This window comes from Desmodus rotundus, chromosome 2 (assembly GCF_022682495.2).
Source record: "Desmodus rotundus isolate HL8 chromosome 2, HLdesRot8A.1, whole genome shotgun sequence".
NCBI classification, from domain to species: domain Eukaryota; kingdom Metazoa; phylum Chordata; class Mammalia; order Chiroptera; family Phyllostomidae; genus Desmodus; species Desmodus rotundus.
Window position 1 is genome coordinate 159,750,358 of NC_071388.1, and position 18,005 is coordinate 159,768,362.

General features: G+C 42.0%; 1 protein-coding gene across 4 annotated transcripts in view; it reads left to right on the forward strand.

Moving 5' to 3' along the window:
- Positions 1 to 18,005, forward strand: part of RAPGEF4 (Rap guanine nucleotide exchange factor 4) — a 278,213-nt gene that overhangs the window by 70,994 nt on the left and 189,214 nt on the right. Inside the window, exon 1 of one of the 4 annotated variants that reach the window (XM_045196253.3) lies at positions 17,119 to 17,327. The exons of the other annotated variants lie outside the window; for them this stretch is intronic. Within the exon in view, the coding sequence (XP_045052188.2) occupies positions 17,319 to 17,327 (9 nt within the window). The 5' untranslated portion in view covers positions 17,119 to 17,318. Of the gene's footprint in view, positions 1 to 17,118; positions 17,328 to 18,005 lie in introns of those variants that run through there. 4 annotated transcript variants of the gene reach the window in all.

The following is an 18,005-nucleotide window of genomic DNA, read 5'->3' on the forward strand; positions in this document are numbered from 1 at the left end:
ACAGTGCAGCTGTCATGAGCTGAGTTCATAAAATTGGGTTTGGGTTTTGTAATCTGACATATTATTCTTGTTTAATTTCGTTGTGCTGACTATGGTTCTAGTGCTATAAATCAGGGGGAATGTTCGCCCACAAAAGAAAAAGAGCTGGAATAATAATGTGAAATACTGCTTTTGTGTATTCAAAGTGGTTTTTTTTTTTTCCATTCGGGTATCTGTCTTCTTTCAGCGGCTAGTTCCCTGGATCTTACCATTATTTTTGTGTTATTTTTTAAAACAGATCTTTGATGATTTAAGGTAAGAGCATAAAGCTCATATATGTGAAATAAAAGAGTGAAAGGGGTGTGGTGAAGAGAAGCCCATTTTTCTAATCCACAAAAGTGGAACATACATATTCAAGTTCAAACAACATTAAACAGCAAATAAGAAACGTGAGTTGAGACAAAGAATGCAGAAGGAAGGAAAAACCTTTATATTTTAGTACCGTTAATAACGCTCTCTCTGGGGCAACAAGGGACGTCACATTTCTATTTGACAAGGCCAAGTACGTAATTTGCGGAGCCTGGTGAAAAATAGAAATGTGAGGTCTCCTGTTGCCCCAGAGAGAGCAAGTGTTATTAACGGTACTAACATACAAAGGTTTTTCCTTCCTTCTGCATTCTTTATCGCAACTCACGTTTCTCATTTGCTGTTTAATGTTGTTCTAAGTAGAAAAATAAAAAATTAAATTATTACCATAAACTTGCTGTTTATCTTTCTGTGGTGCAATGCTAATTTTAAATGCAAATAAAGGGACATGTAACTCATATGTGGAATCACCAAAATGACATAATTTGTGTTTTCTAGCTCCATACACGTATATGTATTTCATCCTTACTGGAATGGCGAGAACTGTGCACAGAACTAATTGAACTGTGTATTTTACTTCTTGATGCATGCACCTTCTACCTACACTTTCCACCTCCTGCTTACAGTTGAGTAAGGAAGGACTGGGAAAGGACTATGGGTTTCCCTAGCTTCCTTCGTGTCATTATTGGCAGTGTAAGTGGTTGGCTAATCCAGGGAAGTACCGTGAATAAGAAAGGGTATGATAGAGTTTTTCATCAATGCCACGGCTTTCTTTGTGTGTTCAGAGCAGGTTCTGATTAGAATAGAACGTGGGACCCCCAGGGCTCCCAGCAGCTGGATTTATCACTGGAGGATGTAACATGCTTACCCTATACCCTCTTTGAGTCCTGCTGAACTCCCATGCGCACTGAGGCCACCAGGATTCTGTCCTCACAAGGCAGTGTGGATGCTGTGTGTAAACAGAGCGTCAAGAAACAGTGGGCGTGCCTGTTGTGCTGCCTCCTCCGCTCACACACATTCGATGTGCATATGGACTTTCCTTAAACAGCACAAGTTCAAAGGTAAAACTGTTAAGACCTTCAAGATAGTGACAGCAGAGCATTGAACTGAGTGAACAAGGCACTGGTCTCACGCCCATGAAGCCAGCCCCGGTGCAGAGATGCATGTGGTGCCTTCCAGTCATTTCAACCACATTGGCTGAATCCCCGGAGAAGCGGATCCCCCTCGCCCAGCCACCTCCGCACTGACTGCCGCCGCCTGTGTACGCCCAGGTGCCACCAACAGAAGAACTAACCAAGAAGCCCACAGGTTTGTGAGAAATAATACATAGTCATTGTTTAAGCCACTAAGTTTTGGGGTGCTTTGTAATGAGCAACAACTATATAATTGTATATATTAAAACATTTAATGCATATACTCTCACAAATGGAATTGTGTTATTCATATTGTGTGTATCTTGTTTTTTTCCATTTAGTGTGTCTTAGAGATCCTTCTGTCTCAGTCCATTCCCATTAATCACACTATGTTACAGCGCCTTCCATTGGCTGGATTAGTGTAATTTATTTAACCTTTTCCCCTATTGATGAGCAAGTGTTGATTTTTGTTCTTATCAGTAGTGCTGCAGCCCTGGCTGGTGTGGCTCAGTGGATTGAGTGACAGCCTGTGAACCAAAGGGTCACTGGTTTGATTCCCAGTCAGGGCACATGCCTGGGTTGTGGGCCGGGTCCCCAGTTGGGGGTGCACAAGAGGCAACCACACACTGATGTTTCTCTCCCTCTCTGTATCCCTCATTTTCTCTCTCTAAAAATAAATAAATAAAATCTTAAAAAAAAAAAACCCAGTGCCGCAGTGGACATTCTGGTACATATATCTTCACGTACTTTTATGGAGTAAGTTCTTGCCTATGGAATTATAAGGACATTATATGAAATTTAAAATTTGATGAATATCACTCACACACACTACCCAACAGTGTGTGAGTAGAGATATTTTCACAGTGGGCAATTTCAAACTTTAAATATCTTGCTAGGAAGAAAAGGCATCTTACGGTTATTTTGTTTCTCTAATCATGAGTGAGGTTAAGCATCATTTAAACTATCTCTTGGCAGTTGTATTTTTTTTGACTGTGAATGGCTGGTTCATATCCTTTGTCTGGTAGTCTATTAGGTTGTATGTATAGTTTATAAGATTATAGGAGCACTTTGTAAACTTAAGAAATATGTCCTTTTGGCCATATGTATTAAAATGTATTTTCCAAGTTTATTTTTTGAGATATATTTTGTGATCAGTCATTTAGGACTGGAGAACTTGCCTGACTTGCCTTATGGTTTTCTTTCTCAAGACATTTCATTCATTAACTTTCCCCCTCTAATCTCTTTTCCTTGAACTATGCCCTAGTTACAAATCCCCAAGGACATACTACTCTAAAGCAAAACTTTTTTAAGACATTTTTATTTTTTCTTTATTTTTTATTGTTTACACTATTACAGATGTCCCCATTCCTCTCTTCTCCTTTGCCCACCTCCCCCCAACACTTACCCGCCTTCCCTCTGGCCATTACCACACTATTGTCTGTGTCTATGTGTAAAGTTGTTTTGACACATTTTTAACAGTGGGCAGTTGCAAACTTTTAAAAATTTTGCCAGGAAGGAAAGGCATCTTACTGCTATTTTGTTTCTCCAATCATGAGTGAGGTTAAGCATCTTTTAAAATATTTCTTGGCAGTTGTATATATATTCTTTGGCTAATCCTTTCACCTTCTTTGTCTACCACTTCTCCTAGAAATTATTTTAATTTATCCATTTATTATTATTTTTTTTACTATTCTGTTGTTACTGGAGAGATGCTACTTTTGGAGGCTAGTCCCAAATTAGTCAGTTTCTGGACCTGTTTGCTATGAAATGCAGTTCCCAGCAATACTTCATCCTTATCTATTTGGGGGGAAACTAAAGGGAAAAAATGCATTTTCAGATTATATCCCCGGGTGTTTCTCTTGGCCAGATCAATGGTGAGTCGTTTAGTCCTTGGTCCATCAGTCTCTTCTCAGATCAGATATTTTTAGTGAGACTGCCTTGGTGGTTGAAGCTAAAAACCCTGGATGCAGAGATGAAGTAATTGTACTTTTGTGGCTGGATTATTCCCAGGTGCTCGAAGCATTGCCCTTTAGTGGTTCTAGAAAAACAGGATATAGCCATGTGTAACAAAATAGCAGAGGCAGCTTAAAAAACCCCAGGGGAAGGAGACTGAGAGGGGTGTCTAAGACAAAGGGTGTATATATGGACCAGAGGAAGGGAACTACTCATAATTAAAAACTCAATTTGGAGTCAGGCTAAAATGGTGGTGAAAGGTGCTGGTGGTGAATGGTGCTGAAAGAGAAAAACAGTTAGTGAGATGCCCTTCCAGCAAAGCTGGGACACTTCCTTAAATATACAACATGCCCCCTGTAAATAGATGTTTATTTATGAAAAACAAAAAACCAAACAGCAGTAACCTCTATGAGAAATGAGAAGTCCTTCAAAAGATTGGTTTCCAATACAGGGAAATACTCCTCCATTAAACATCAAAAATGTCTTTTGTAAGAAAATTTAAAAACTGCTACCCAATTTTTTTTCTTAGATAAAATGTTCATTTTGTTTTCCTCCACCATAATGTCTGTGGCATCCTGATTTTATTCTGGGATTCCATTGGCTCGTGTCCTCAGAGGCCTCTGAGCTGTGTGGGGGGTTTTGCCCCACACTAAATAGCACCAATATGGTACAGAATCTGTAGTTTTTTTGTTTTCCCCTTGCTCCAAATTGCCCGCTCTGACTTGTCATCGAAGTCCATACTCTTGCCTCTACATACCTTTTCTCTGCCTCCGCTGGTGCATTATCTCTGTTGAAGGGTAGGAAACCGTGCAGCCCCCTTTTCAGCATGGTGTCTAAAGCAAGAGCGAACAGGCCCCGAAGAAGTGAGTGTGCACCTCGTAGCGGTTCCATCTCCCGCTGTGATTTGTGAAATAAATGTCACCTTCATTCTGGTAGTTTAGGAGACCTACCTGCAGCTATTAATTGTGTTCAGATTGTTTGGGAGCTTTGCACCGGAGACCTCTGGATTAGTGGTGTATTGCTAAGTGATTTAAATCTTTATAAAATATTACCTCTAAATTGTTCATCAAGCTACAAACATATGTCATAACTTGCAAGTTCATTAACAAAAAAAAGAAGGCAGTTTCTAGGGTGGAAAGCATATGGCCTGGTTGTCAGACAGGCTTGTGTCTAAATGAGATTTTACTGCTTCCTGGCTGTGTGGTGTTGGGTCAGAGGTTTGTACTCCAGTTTTCTCACCTATAAAATGAGGTAAAATATAGCTTGCATGGTTGTAGAGTGTCTGAGAGTCTAGCGCATGGGTAACCATTGAGGGAAAGAATTTTATTAAATTATAATTATATATATATAACTTGATATTAAACATGTTTTATAAATGTGTATTTTTAGAATATATTTTCAGTATTCATGGTAAATTAATCTCTTAACTTTATGGATATATAAATAAAAATATAATTATAAATTGCTAAAAATACCTATGCAAGTATTTTACTATGTGAGTAAAGGCTCTTCATAATCCATTCCAGTTCAGAAGTCAAATGCTCAGTGGCAGTGGAAGATGGGGTCCCTAAGGAGCTAGCTAGCCAGTTTTTCATTCCTCTGAAGTGTTCATTTTGAGGTTGGAATGTGTGTTTAGGGCTGGAGAGGTTGAGATCGTGCATCATTTTCCTGGCCTTGAATTAGGGTGATATTTCTGGCCACTCCAGTCCTTCTGAGTGAAAGTGGGAAGTAAGGCCTGACCCATTGTAATAGAAATATACTTTCCATGCAATAAAAGATGTCACATCTTGGTGTAGATTCAGGCTTATTTTGAAAAAAAAAATGCAAATTGATGAATAGCAGACAACCTTGGCAACAAAGATTTTTCACAATAACATTCTTTGGGTGCCAAAACCTTCTCATGTATGGACGTGTGTGCCTGCATGAATACGTGCAAAACACACCCATTTCTGCCTACCTACATTTAGTTCCATGTCAGTGAATATCACTTCCAAGAGATGTGTCAGAGTAAATGGAAGGGGGTTTAGGTCCCTGTGCTTTGAGGTTAGAGGTTTGGTCTAGTGGGTGTAGGGTGGGTGTAATAGGATCTTGGTTGTAGCTCTTTTTCCTATGATGTCTCAGATGTGAGATGCTAGTGTAAACTCATAGCCCTGATCTTCCTTTCTGATGGTGTTTAAACATGCTCTGTTTGGGCGTTGCCAGGTAGATGAGAATAATAACACTGCTTGGGTAAGAAGGGTATTGTCCCAAGGCGTGGTGTCCTTTTGACTTCCTCCTCCAAATGGAGCACTTCCTGCTTTCCAGCTGAATGGTGAGTCATGTGAAGAGACTGGAGGATGTGACACAGGACATCAGTCAGGCCATAATTATTTGAATGACATGGATGACAAATCTGCATTCTGCGCATATCCCATCCAGGTAAAGCCGGGAAATGCAAGAATGACTGGAAATAGCTCATGGCTACGTGGCAGCATCTTTGGTGCTAGTCATTTAGTTCATTTAGTGCTTTCAACATCCCAAACTGTCATGTCAAAGTAGGAATGCTTGCCAGCAGTCTCACTGCAAATCTGAACGTTCCGGTGCTTATTTCTATTTCTTGTGATTTCTGGCAACTGGGAAGCAGTTTTAAAGTTAATTCTGAGTGAGAGATTCATGATATGTGCTTGGGATAGACCTATGTGTGGCACATAGAAATGTGGTAGGGAAACTATCATGCAAGAAATCTCCCTGGGGAATATGGGGAAGATGGCTCACATTAAATTGTGTTCCTGTATAAGCATTAGCATTCATTATATGTCAAGGCCCATGTTAAATACTTATATGTATTATTTTGTTTAATCCCAGCCATTACCTTTATGAGCTAGTAATAATGCGCATAAAATTAGCTGTGTGCCTAATGCTTTCTGTTGGCTTGTCATTATGTTAAGTAAGCACTGTATATACATTGTCCCATTTAATCTTCCTAACAATTCTGGCCAGTAGGGACTATTATTCTATTTTATAAATAAAAACATTGAGACTTGGAGAGATGAAGAAACTTGCCCATGGCTAGATGGCTAGTCAAGGGAAGGAGCTGGGGTCGAAACTGGTCTTGCCTGACTTGAAACCTTGTAATATGTATCTGCTGTTGCTCTCTCTTACTGTCCTGTGATCGAGCAATGTCAGCATAAAGCAGCCACCCAACCAAATAAACAAACCAATAGGGAAATAAGCCAATTAAAAAACCCACTTTCAGCCTCCTTTAATAGAACATACGTGAGAAAATTTTTTGTACTCACTTGGAGAGCAGTAGCCTAAATATGGATTGGTGCTCCACTGTCACCAACACGTATGAAGAAGTTGGAATCTATAACGTGGAGTTAAATTCAACAAACACGAAGTGCCTACTGTGTTAGTCATGCTTCTTGTGACACCCTGAGGTGAACATCAAGAACTACTTAAGAAAAGAATATCCTCTTACATAAGAAAGCTACTGTTCTTATTTTAGCCCTTCATATTAGTACATATCATTTCTTGTAAGAAGTGGCCTGTTAGAGGGTCTTTCCTCTGGTTTTCGGAGAGATGAGATGTATTTTTTTCTCTGTACAAATCATGATGTGAAAGAACATCCTCCTAAAAATGTCTTTCTTCCCCCTTTCAACCTTGGCACACTTCGTAGGGGGATCAGAGTCGTGGTAACGGCCCCTCATGTCAAGATGATCAAGTAATTCACCTCTAAATGCCATGGAAATCTGGGTAAAAGGCAATCTACCATTTCCCACCTTTGTTTTCCCTGCAATTTGTTTTCATTCTAAAGTGATTGACTTAGAGAAAATGAAGATATTGTATGAGTCAGCTCTTGGATATTTGATTTATGACCAAAAGGGAAAAGGAATCCAGAGGCAGCTCTGTCTAAGGAAGTCTCATGTGTGGTGTAAAGTGAGTATCTCATATAAACTTAAGATCCTTCTAAGCATGCTGTTGGACTTCCATGCTTAGCTCTTTTTACCACATATATTTTGTATGGTAAGATCTCTCCTGGTCTTGAGGTGATTCCAGAAACTTTCTACGTAGTTTTTAACACAGTTTGAAGATACTGTGCACCCCAACACTTTTGCTGCTCCAGGCATCTTGTTCACATATGTGCAAATTCATCTACATTCCAGAATGGTATGGCACACACACGCCACAGTACGCACACAGTCGTGGGGGAAGTCAGTGGGGAGAACTGCATGAAGCACGTATTGGAGAAAACGAAACTCCAGTTACTTGTACCATACGTTGTTCTTTAGCGCAACTTATATGTTGTTCTTTAGGGCACTTATTTTTTCTTAAGTAGCACAGATTAATGAAGCCACAATTTCCAAAAGTGGATAAGAAAGAAGATTGTCTCCTAACCCTTCCCCTGGTCTTCATATACCAAGCAGAGAATAGCCCTCATATAGATCTCCATGTCCCCACTCCCAAACTATCAGCAACAATTGGAGACTCTCCATTTATACTTTTGCTTTTAATGAAAGAAGTACATTGTGTATATTAATTATGGTGAGTTAGAAGAAATTACTCAGCTTCCTTATAAAGCCATGTCATTGGTTTTACCACCATCTTAGGCTTTAAGGAGAAACTCCTATTTATTCGTTCATAGAATATTTATTGAATATTTAGAGGGGACACCTCATCATTCAAATGACATCTAAAAATATAACATATGGGCTTTGGGTTCAAGGAGGTGATTGTTTAATTAAGAGGTTAGTCATATACATATGAAAGATTGAGTATTAGTATTTTTTTAAAATGTTGACATTAAGGGGAAATTAGTGGGCCAAGGAATGATGAAACGATCTATGTCAAATTTTTTATCCTCTTAAGTGCTGAAAACCTTTTTTTCTCTTTAGTGCTTTGTCTCGTGTTTCCTCTCTAATACAAAACTTTCGTAAAATCTTACTTCCTTCAGTGATACCTTTGAGCACAAGGAGAATTATGGTCATTGTATACTTGGGTTCAAATTATTCATTATATGTCTCATTTTCCATTAAGTACCTGTGTTTGTGGGCTGTTGTTTGTTTATGGCTCTCTATTCCTGTGAGAGCTGCTTCAGAGGTTCTGTGCTGGAGTGTAACTACTTCCATGTCTTCAAAGAAAGTTTTTCCCTAGAGAGGGAAGCTATTCTCTTGACTGAGCGTGCAGTTCTGGAAGGTAAAGGAGCAGTGGACAGCCACCTAATATGGCAGATCAGCCTAATCAACCTGGTTATCAGGGAGTACTATGTTTCTGTTTGATCGCCTGCACGGCCCTTATTCCACCCACTGAAATGATAAATCCCTTGTTCTTTGGTTCCTGATACTTTTACTGTCTCTCTCACCTCTAAAAATAGGTGCAGTTTTGGAGTAGACCACTCAGTAATGGCCAAGTCTTAAAGGAGCGATGGAAAATTCATAATCAGTGACTGTCACACTGTGGACACTCAATGTCTATTATATAAACCATTGTAGACACTTACAGATTTTAGTGAAAATTAATATTATCGTTCTTTTATAGGAAAGACAATCCAATGGAAAAACACCAAGTGAGATAGCCTCCTTCCTCTTCAGGACCCTTCTCGAGAAAACTGTCTTACGATGTCTTGGTAGCTCTAGCGGGCCCCATTTTTACAATCGGGAGGTCCAGAAGCAGATCCAGCGAGCTTATAAGGATTTCCCCAAGGCCACCACGTGAGACAGTGAGAGCAGCAGAGCCAGACCAGCCGTGGTATGTCCCCCTTGCTGGCCCAGGGCTACCCTGTTAGCAGAATGTCTGAATAGGAGTTAAAGGCAAACGTGATATGGTAAAACCTGGATCAACTGTGTTTCTAAAACTGGTTTGAGAATCGGGTAAAGGTCTTAGATCCTCTCCTTAGAAAAATGCACATACATGCAAAACTTTATGTGGAATGTTGGGCCTGCACTTCATGCAGCTCACACGTTGCCAGCCATGTAGGGTTCAGGATCCCCATTTTAAGAAGTCCTGATAGAGATGGTATTTGGCAGAAAGCATTCTTTGTTTTTCTAAACCCTTCCATAGTCTAATTACACTCGAGTAATCACAAGATCATCGAATGTGCATGGCTACTGCCACTTCTCAAAATTCCCATTTAGAATTCAATTACTAATGAGGGAACAATTCCTGAAGCAGACTCCAAATCTACCACATGTTGGCTCAACCCAGACACGCACACATACTCCTGAATATAAACTATTAATTAAAAAGGCATCTACCTCTTTCAATCTAAAGACAGTTTAAAGACTTAAAGGTTTAAATTTCCTACAAGTACCTAATACTCCATTTAAAAATCATTTTATTATCCCCCTCTTTCTATCATATTTTCTTTTATATCAAACACCTGTCATCATGTTTGTCGTTTATTCAGTACCTAATGTGTGTATTTACTTTACCCTGGAAGCCAGAAAATTAGTTACCTAACAAGTATGTGTAGACCATGTGTTGTGTATAAGATTTTCTGAGATAGGACAGAAAGCAGTTCCCAAGAAGATACAGGCATGTAAGTTTTTTTCTTTCAAGTGTTATTCAATCTTCAAGCAAGAGAGAGAGAGAAAGAGAAATCACTTGTAGGTAAGCTTAACATCATGAAGGAGGTGAGGTCTACAGTGGGCTTTTAAAGGCAGGTGGGATTTGAGAAAGGCCAAAAAGAAGTGAAGGGTATATTCTTCTATTCTATCTATTACTACATAACAAACTACCTTAAAATTAGTCACTTAAAACAACCAATTTTTTTTTATTTTGCTCACAAATTAGCAATTTGGATAGAGCGTGGCAGGGGGTGGAGTTGCGGGGAGAGTTCTCTGTTCCACTTGGGATCATTGTGGGGCAGCTCAGGGGACAGCTAGGGGCTGGAATCAACTGAGGACTCGCTACCAGCATGTCCGGCAGTTCCTGCTGGCTGTCAGTTGGGACCAGCTGGAGCTAGTGACCAGAACACCTGCACGTGGCCTTTCCATGTGGCTGCCTGGCTGCCTCGCAACATAGAGGCTGGGTAACAGGAGCCAGTGTCCCAAGAGAACCAGTCAGAAGCTCTTTGAATTGTACAGCCTACCTTTTACGTCATCCATGGCCACTTTGGTCACAGTCACGAGCACACCCAGAACTAAGGGGAAGGAACATGAGCTCAACCTTTAACACATTGAAGTCACATTGTAGGAAGAGCATGTGGGATGGGAAATACTGTTGTGGCCAGTTTGGAAAACAGTCTGCTACATAGGGCATGGAATTGAGGGAGAGAGGTTGCAGAGGTGGTAGAGTTAAAGGGGGTAAAATTTGGGTGGAGCATGGGAAAATGGGTAAGAACCTAAGTCAAGGAATCTGAATTTGGTCCTGCGGACACTGGCAAGTCGTTGGAGCTTTGTTAATAATTACAGTGATTGTTAACAAGAATGATCTGGCTATCGAGTGAAGGATATTTGGAGGGAGGGGTTGGAGGTGGTGCACTGCCAGGGAAATTCTCACATTAGTCTATATATGCCACGATGAGGCTTCGCTTAGGTTGCATGTAGACTGGAAAAAGGTGACTGGTGCGAGAAGCATTGCCAGGAAGTATGTGATGTTAAAAATAATTAAACCAGAGGAGTAAAGGGAAAGAATGAGAAGGATGATGACTTCAGTAAAAATATAGGCTCTGTTCTTAAGGGCATGAGGCTATTTCTAGTCTCCATTTACCCCACTTAGTGTGAATACGCATGTAATTCATTGCAGGCATTTTGTATGTTTGCCTAAGATTGTGGACCTGCATCTCCATTTTATAGATGTGAACACTGACTCTCAGAAAATCAGTTTCCCCGAGGCTCCTCTCCTTGCGTCTACGACCTGTGAAGACTAATCTGCGAAGGCGTTCTCTGTGACACCGACTCAATCTCAAAAGCTGTACACGTGAATGTTGGCAGAAGTAGGTCTTGCTGTCACAAAATGTGGTTGGCCAGCTTATGTCTGAAAAGTGCTACTATTTTCACCATTAAATTGTAAGACAGGGTCACTGTAGCATATGTGTTACTTGCTTTACTTGTAGAAGCTTAACCTTTGATGTTGAATACAATCAATAGACATACATGTAATATGCAAGGCAAAAGCTCCTTTTTGCACATGTCCTACATCAGGCTGTATTTTGTGGTTGGTCAGTGTGCCCCACTGGATAACTGTGTGCTCTGTGCCCACTGCCTTGGGAGGCTCAGACTGGGCTCAATCTCTCAAGGGCACAAAGGCTGGGGCCTCACCCTGTCCGCTCTCGGAAATCTCATCTCAGCCTCCTAAGCTGGGCCTAATGAGACCTCAAGCAGAGGTTGGGTTTAGATCTCTAATGCTTGTTGATGGTTTTAGGTGCCACATGGGAGAACGGGGCCTGGAGAGCGAGGCACTCAGGAGACGAGGACACACGTCCATCCTGGGCTTCTCTACTGTGAAGCCAGGCTCTGCTTTTCATGGAGGGAAAATGACTTGTGGACCTCTCGCCTCCTCTCATTTGCCTCCTTCCTCTCCTACACACCTATGGTGAATCAGCTGTGTGTTCTCCTGTCTCAGATTCAATTAGTTTTATTGTGAGGCTTGGCTACAATTGTCTTCTTAATGGTCTGAAAATTATCCAACATCTAAAAACACAATTAAAAAACTCAGCTACAGTGTGTCTCTGGGATTTGGGGCTGACAATAAAGAAGTTTTTTCTCTAGGGAGTTCTTTTTAGACATGTGGCATTTGGTACTTGCTCTCCAAATTTTATTTCACAAGTGGAAACCTGAGGGTTTTTTTAAAAAAGTCTATTTGATATCAAGCAAAGTCTTTCAGTCAAGATGGAGGTGTAGGTAAATGCAACTTGCCTCCTCACACAACCACAGTAAATTTACAGTTAAACTGCACAGCAAATATCACTCAGAACCATCACAAAAATTGAGCTGTGTGGACATCCAACAACTAAGGAATTAAGGAAACCACATTCATCCAGATGGGTAGGAGGGATGGAGAGGTGGAGATGCAGAGGCACTGAACAAGCTAGTCCAAAACCCACATGTGGTGGATATAAAAGGAGGGATGTCCTGGAAGCGAGGAATGCCAGCCTCACACCAGAACACCCAGCCCAGGGTTCCAGTGCCAGGATGATAAGTCCCCATAACTTCTGGCTATAAAAACCAGTGGGGGTTGGGTCAGCGGAAGAAACTGTGGGGTTCTCAGGCATCTTCTCTTGGGGTGACCCCACACATGGACATACTCAGACTCCCTTTGGGCTCCAGCACCACAGAAGCCCCTTGAAGGGTGTGAGTGCCATACAGAGAGGAACTGAAGGGTCTGTCATCAGAGTGAGAGTTGGGGGATGGCTTCCTCCCAGACAAAACTGCAGACAGTGATGATTGTACCTTTTCTGAGCTCTCCCCCACACAGAGCCACAGTGCAGCAGCACCATATCTGAATCTCCATCAACCTGGCTCGCACGGTAAGCCCCACCTTAATGATTACCTAAGGGTCCACCCTGTCCAACTTACAGGCCCACCCAAGCTGGTAATGGTGGCTTTTCCATACGAAAGGCTGGGCTAGGCACAGGCTTCAGACCTTCCTAAATCTGCTCAAACAAGCAACAGCTGAGCCCACCCCGGTACTTCTTGCTGAGTGGCCCCTGGCCAGACAGTAGGAGCAGCCATGTGCAGATCACTTTATAGCTTATGCCAAGGGGCCCCAGACAGAACACAGATGGAGACTGACCACAGCCTGCACCACCTGAGAAACCTCAGCGAATGTGCACCCAGAGGACAGTTACAGACTATTTTGGAGCACCACCAAACCACCGCCACAGGCCACAGAGGGAGGTGGTTGCTGGCCAGGGGTCACGGCCAGTCCTACCAGCTGTCTGGACTGGGTAAGTCCCTCCCATTGACTTGCTGACAGCAATCAAGACTCATCTACAAGAGGAGGGAGTACTCAGGCCACATGAAGAGCGCACCTCAAGTACTCAGCGTGGGGGTAGGGGAGGCTGTACTGCTGGACTCTGCAGGACACCTACTGCATTAGGCCATGCTACCAAGACATGGAGTTAAAGCAACTCTACCTAATACATGGAAAAAATGACAGGGAGGCTGCCAAAATGAGTAGATAAAGAAACATAGCCCAAATGAAAGAACAGAAAAAACTCCAGAAAAAGAACTAAACAAAATAGAGATAAGCAATCTATCAGATGCAGAGTTCAAAACACTGGTTATAAGGATGCTCAAGGAGCTCTGTGGGCACTTCAATAGCATAAAAATGACCCAACCAGAAATGAATACACTAACTGAAATAAAGAACAATTTACAGATTCCCAATTTACAGGGAATCAACAGAAGAATGGATAAAGGCTACAATCAAATCAATGATTTGCAACATAAGGAAGAAAAAGACACCCAATCAGTACAACAAGAAGAAAAAAGAATAGAAAAAGTGAGGTTAGTATAAGGAGCCTCTGGACAACTTCAAGCATTCCAATGTTCACATCATAGGGGTGCCAGAAAGAGAAGAGAAAGAGCAAGAAATTGGAAACCTATTTGAAAAAATAATGAAAGAAAACTTCCCTAATTTAGTGACGGAATAGACAAGTCCAGGAACCACAGAGAGTCCCAAATAAGAGGGCTATAAAGAGGACCCACCAAGACACATCATAATTAAAATGTCAAAGGCTAAAGATAAAGAGAGAATCTTAAAAGTGGCAAGAGAAAAGCAGATAATTATGTACAAAAGAGTTCCCATAAAGCTGTCAGCTGATTTCTCAAAACAAACTTTGCAGGCTAGATGGGATTGGCAAGAAGTGTACAAAGTGGTGAAAAGCAAGGACCTACCACCTAGATTTCTCTACCCAGCAAAGCTGTCATTTAGAATCAAAGGGTAAATAAAGTGCTTCCGAGGCAAGCTAAGGAAGTTCATCATCACCAAACCATTATTATATGAAATGTTAGAGACTTAGTTAAGAAAAAGAAGAAGGTCAAAACTATGAACAATAAAATGGCAATAAATACATAATTCTTAACAATTGAACTTAAAAAACAAACTAAACAAACAAGCAGAAGAGGAACAGAATCATAGATATGGAGAATGTTGGCCAGTGGGGAAGGGGTCTGGGGGTTGGGGGAAAGGTGCAGTGAGTAAGAGGTACAAATTGGTAGGTACAGAATGGGCGGGGGACGTTAAGAACAAGTATAGGAAGTGGAGCTGCCAAAGAACTTATATGCAGGACACATGGACGTGAACAAGGAGGGGGGAATCACTGGAGGGAGTGAGGGGTACTAGGTGGAGGGGGAAAAGGGGGAAAATAGGGACAAACATAATAGTATAATCAATAAAAAATATCGAGCATATTTTAAGCAATCTCAGAATGAAAGTATGTTTGATGTCATCTTTGAGGCAGAAAATATTTTATAGCTGATAGTACTTTTCATGTAAAACAGCAATTGAATCTGTGAACACTAAGCATATTCATACGCTGGTTCTAGCCCTAAATGAACTGACACCCTTAGACAACTCATTAAATTCTTTACCAACTTGTCTTCTTATTGGGAAAAAGGAAAGAATATCTTCACCAACCTTACAGAATGTCTGATAGGAATACATATGCAAATAATATTGGCAAAAAGAGGTACTCCAGCAGTCACCACTGATCCTGGCGACCTTGGGCATTGGCAGGAGGGCTCATGTGGAGGTGATTCCAGGCCAGGCTGAGTTACTTTGGATTATATGGAAACAGGGAGTCCCTGAGCTTTATCAACCTACAGTATTTCTGACGGAGCAGCAAGTGTTTCATAATGTGCCACAGCTGTACACATGACAGAAGTCGCCGCCTCCTACACTGTCAGGGAGCCAGCAAGCCATGGCAGCAACACTTAATGAGATGGGCTGACAGCTCGGGGAACATCCCTGTGTTTGTTGTTTTGAATGATGCATGCCAGTTTCAAGTGGGCAGGATTAAAATGCAAACCAAGCCCCAAGTTTTTAAAATTAACGCCTGATGTTTGCCAACCAGGGAGATGGTGATAGAGTGCAGCAAACAAATGGCTCTGTTGTCACCTGCATGAGACACCCTGACACAAGATGGCTGGGGACAGCAGCCAGTCCCTCTGTGGCTACCAGGGAATGGATTTGGCAGATAGGAGGGAAATATGGAAATATTCCTCAAACATGGCCTTTTAAAAAATGTAGACTTGAAAAGTTTGGTAAAATACATATAACATGAAATTTACCATTTAGCCATTTTAAGTGTATAACGCAGTAGCACTAAGAACACTCGTAAGGTATGCAACCGTTACCACTACGTAGTTCTGGAAGGTTTTCATTGCCCCATAAGGAAACCACACATCCATCAAGCAGTCACTTCCCATCTCCCCTCCTCCAGCCCTGACAACCACTGGTCAACTTTCTGTCTCTATGAGTGCCTTTTCTGAACACTTCAAATCATCTGATATATGGTCTCCATGTCTGGCTCCTTTCACTGAGCATAATTTCTTGAAATTCATGCAGGGTGCAGTATATGTTAATCAGTATTTCTTTTTCCTTTCCTTTCCTTTCCTTTCCTTTCCTTTCCTTTCCTTTCCTTTCCTTTCCTTTCCTTTCCTTTCCTTTCCTTTCCTTTCCTTTCCTTTCCTTTCCTCCCTTCTCTCTCTCTCTCTCTCTCTCTCTCTCTCTCTCTCCCTCTCCCTCTCCCTCTCCCTCCCTCCCTCCCTCTCAGATATACCACATTTTATCTATCCATTCACCTGCATATATTTTCGGGGCCCAGCACACTCACTCTGCACAACTCTGCTATTCTGTGCAAACATTTTAGTAGTTGCTTGTCTGTAAATTCTAGAGGATTGGATTGTTAAATGGCCTCTAAAAGTCTCATTCTCTAAGATTCTGTTAAAAAAAAAAGTCCCAGGGGCAGATCTGAATTCTTAGGTAATTCATTTATTGAACAATATTTGTTGAGCCCTCATGGCACACCAAGCTCTGTGGTAGACACAGGAATTAGAGTCCAGCACTCTTGGGATTTGTGCTCTAAGCAGGAGACAAAGCCCTTTTGCACAGCTCCCATCCCAGTGGGTCAAAGAAATAAGTACATTCTAATGGGCCCGATGTTCAGTCGCAGACATCTGTCCCCTTCCCTGACTGTCTCACTGCTCTCTGCTCCCCTCATGTGCTCCCACTGCATTCTGAGTTTCCCACACTATTTTTGTAATTGCTAGTTTGCACGGCTCTCCTCTCTCTGGAAGGTGAGCAACCTGAGGACAGACTGGTATTACCTTATATGTCCAGAGCATTGTACAGGGTGAGGCATCTTGAAAGTGCCCAAAAGTTATTTGATGAATGAATGAATGAGTCTTATTCTGACAAGTGTCTGGAGCAAATAGGAGAATTAGGGGCACCCTGGCCGCTTCAGGTCTCTTAAGTTCTAGACACAGTGGTTCTTCCCTCTGCAGTTGCACAGTCAGTGGTGGCATGGTTGCCTCTCCAGAGTAGAGGAAGGCACAAGGACAGATGAGAAGACAGTCCTCTAAATTCTCTTTGCTCTTGGAACCCAGGCTTGTCACAGACTTCTTACCACTGTCATTAGTATTTTAATAGTATCTCTAAGGTCACTCTGAGAGCAGACTATTTAGGGAAGCAATATGAAAATGGCCTGTGTGGCAGGGTGATTGGCCCAGATGCCAGAGGTAGTGACTTAGAATGGTTTCTCCAGCGCAACTCCAGGCCCCTCCCTGCTCCATCTTGCCACCACCCAGCGCTGCTCTTAGCTTCCTCCTTGACTCCTGCTCTGGGTCATCCTGCCTGACCAGAAAGCCAAGAGCGAAGGGGACAGAACGCATCGTGTGTGTTCCGGTGGGACGCTGGGCCGAAGGTGGAAGAGGGAAGACCCAGGAGGCTAAACCAGGCAAGATGCTGCAGGTGGAGAAGAAAACAGGAGGTTCTGGGAGGGCTTTGCTGCTTGCCAGTGCTGGGGGCTGGGGTCTAATCAGAGTCCCAGTAAAATGACTGGGACAAAATATTAAAGGGAGAAGGGACATGGACATGTCTAGTCTCAAATGACTTGGAGCTTTCAAAAGAGACTGTAATTATTTAGAAGATTGTTATTCTGTAGGACTAAATACATGCATGTGATCTACCTTAATAGGACTGTGTTTCAGCTGTGTCCATCTCAAGACAACTCTGGAGATTCTTATCCCTCCATGGGCATCTTTATTTCTATGGTAATGCACTGGGACCAATCGGTTTGGTCTGTCACACACATGTATTTCACGGGTGGTTGGCCGTCATGCTACTGTGTCGGCTCTGCTATGGACCACCATGTGCCACCACCCCCTACAGAAAGACTCAGTCCCTGGGTGGGCTACAGCCTGCTGGGTTTCTTTCCTTAATGGCTGAGAGAGAGTGAGATGCTAGTTGGAAAGAAATTATCTTGGGTTTGGGTTGATTCTGTTTTTCCTTAGCATCTTTACCATTTAAAACATGCTCCTGCTTGAGGCACCCCAAATGCACTCCTTCAATTCTAAATTCACATCCGTAGCTACTTCTTTCTGAGCCAGCATCCAATGAAAATGCAGTGATATCTGGTCCTGATCTTGT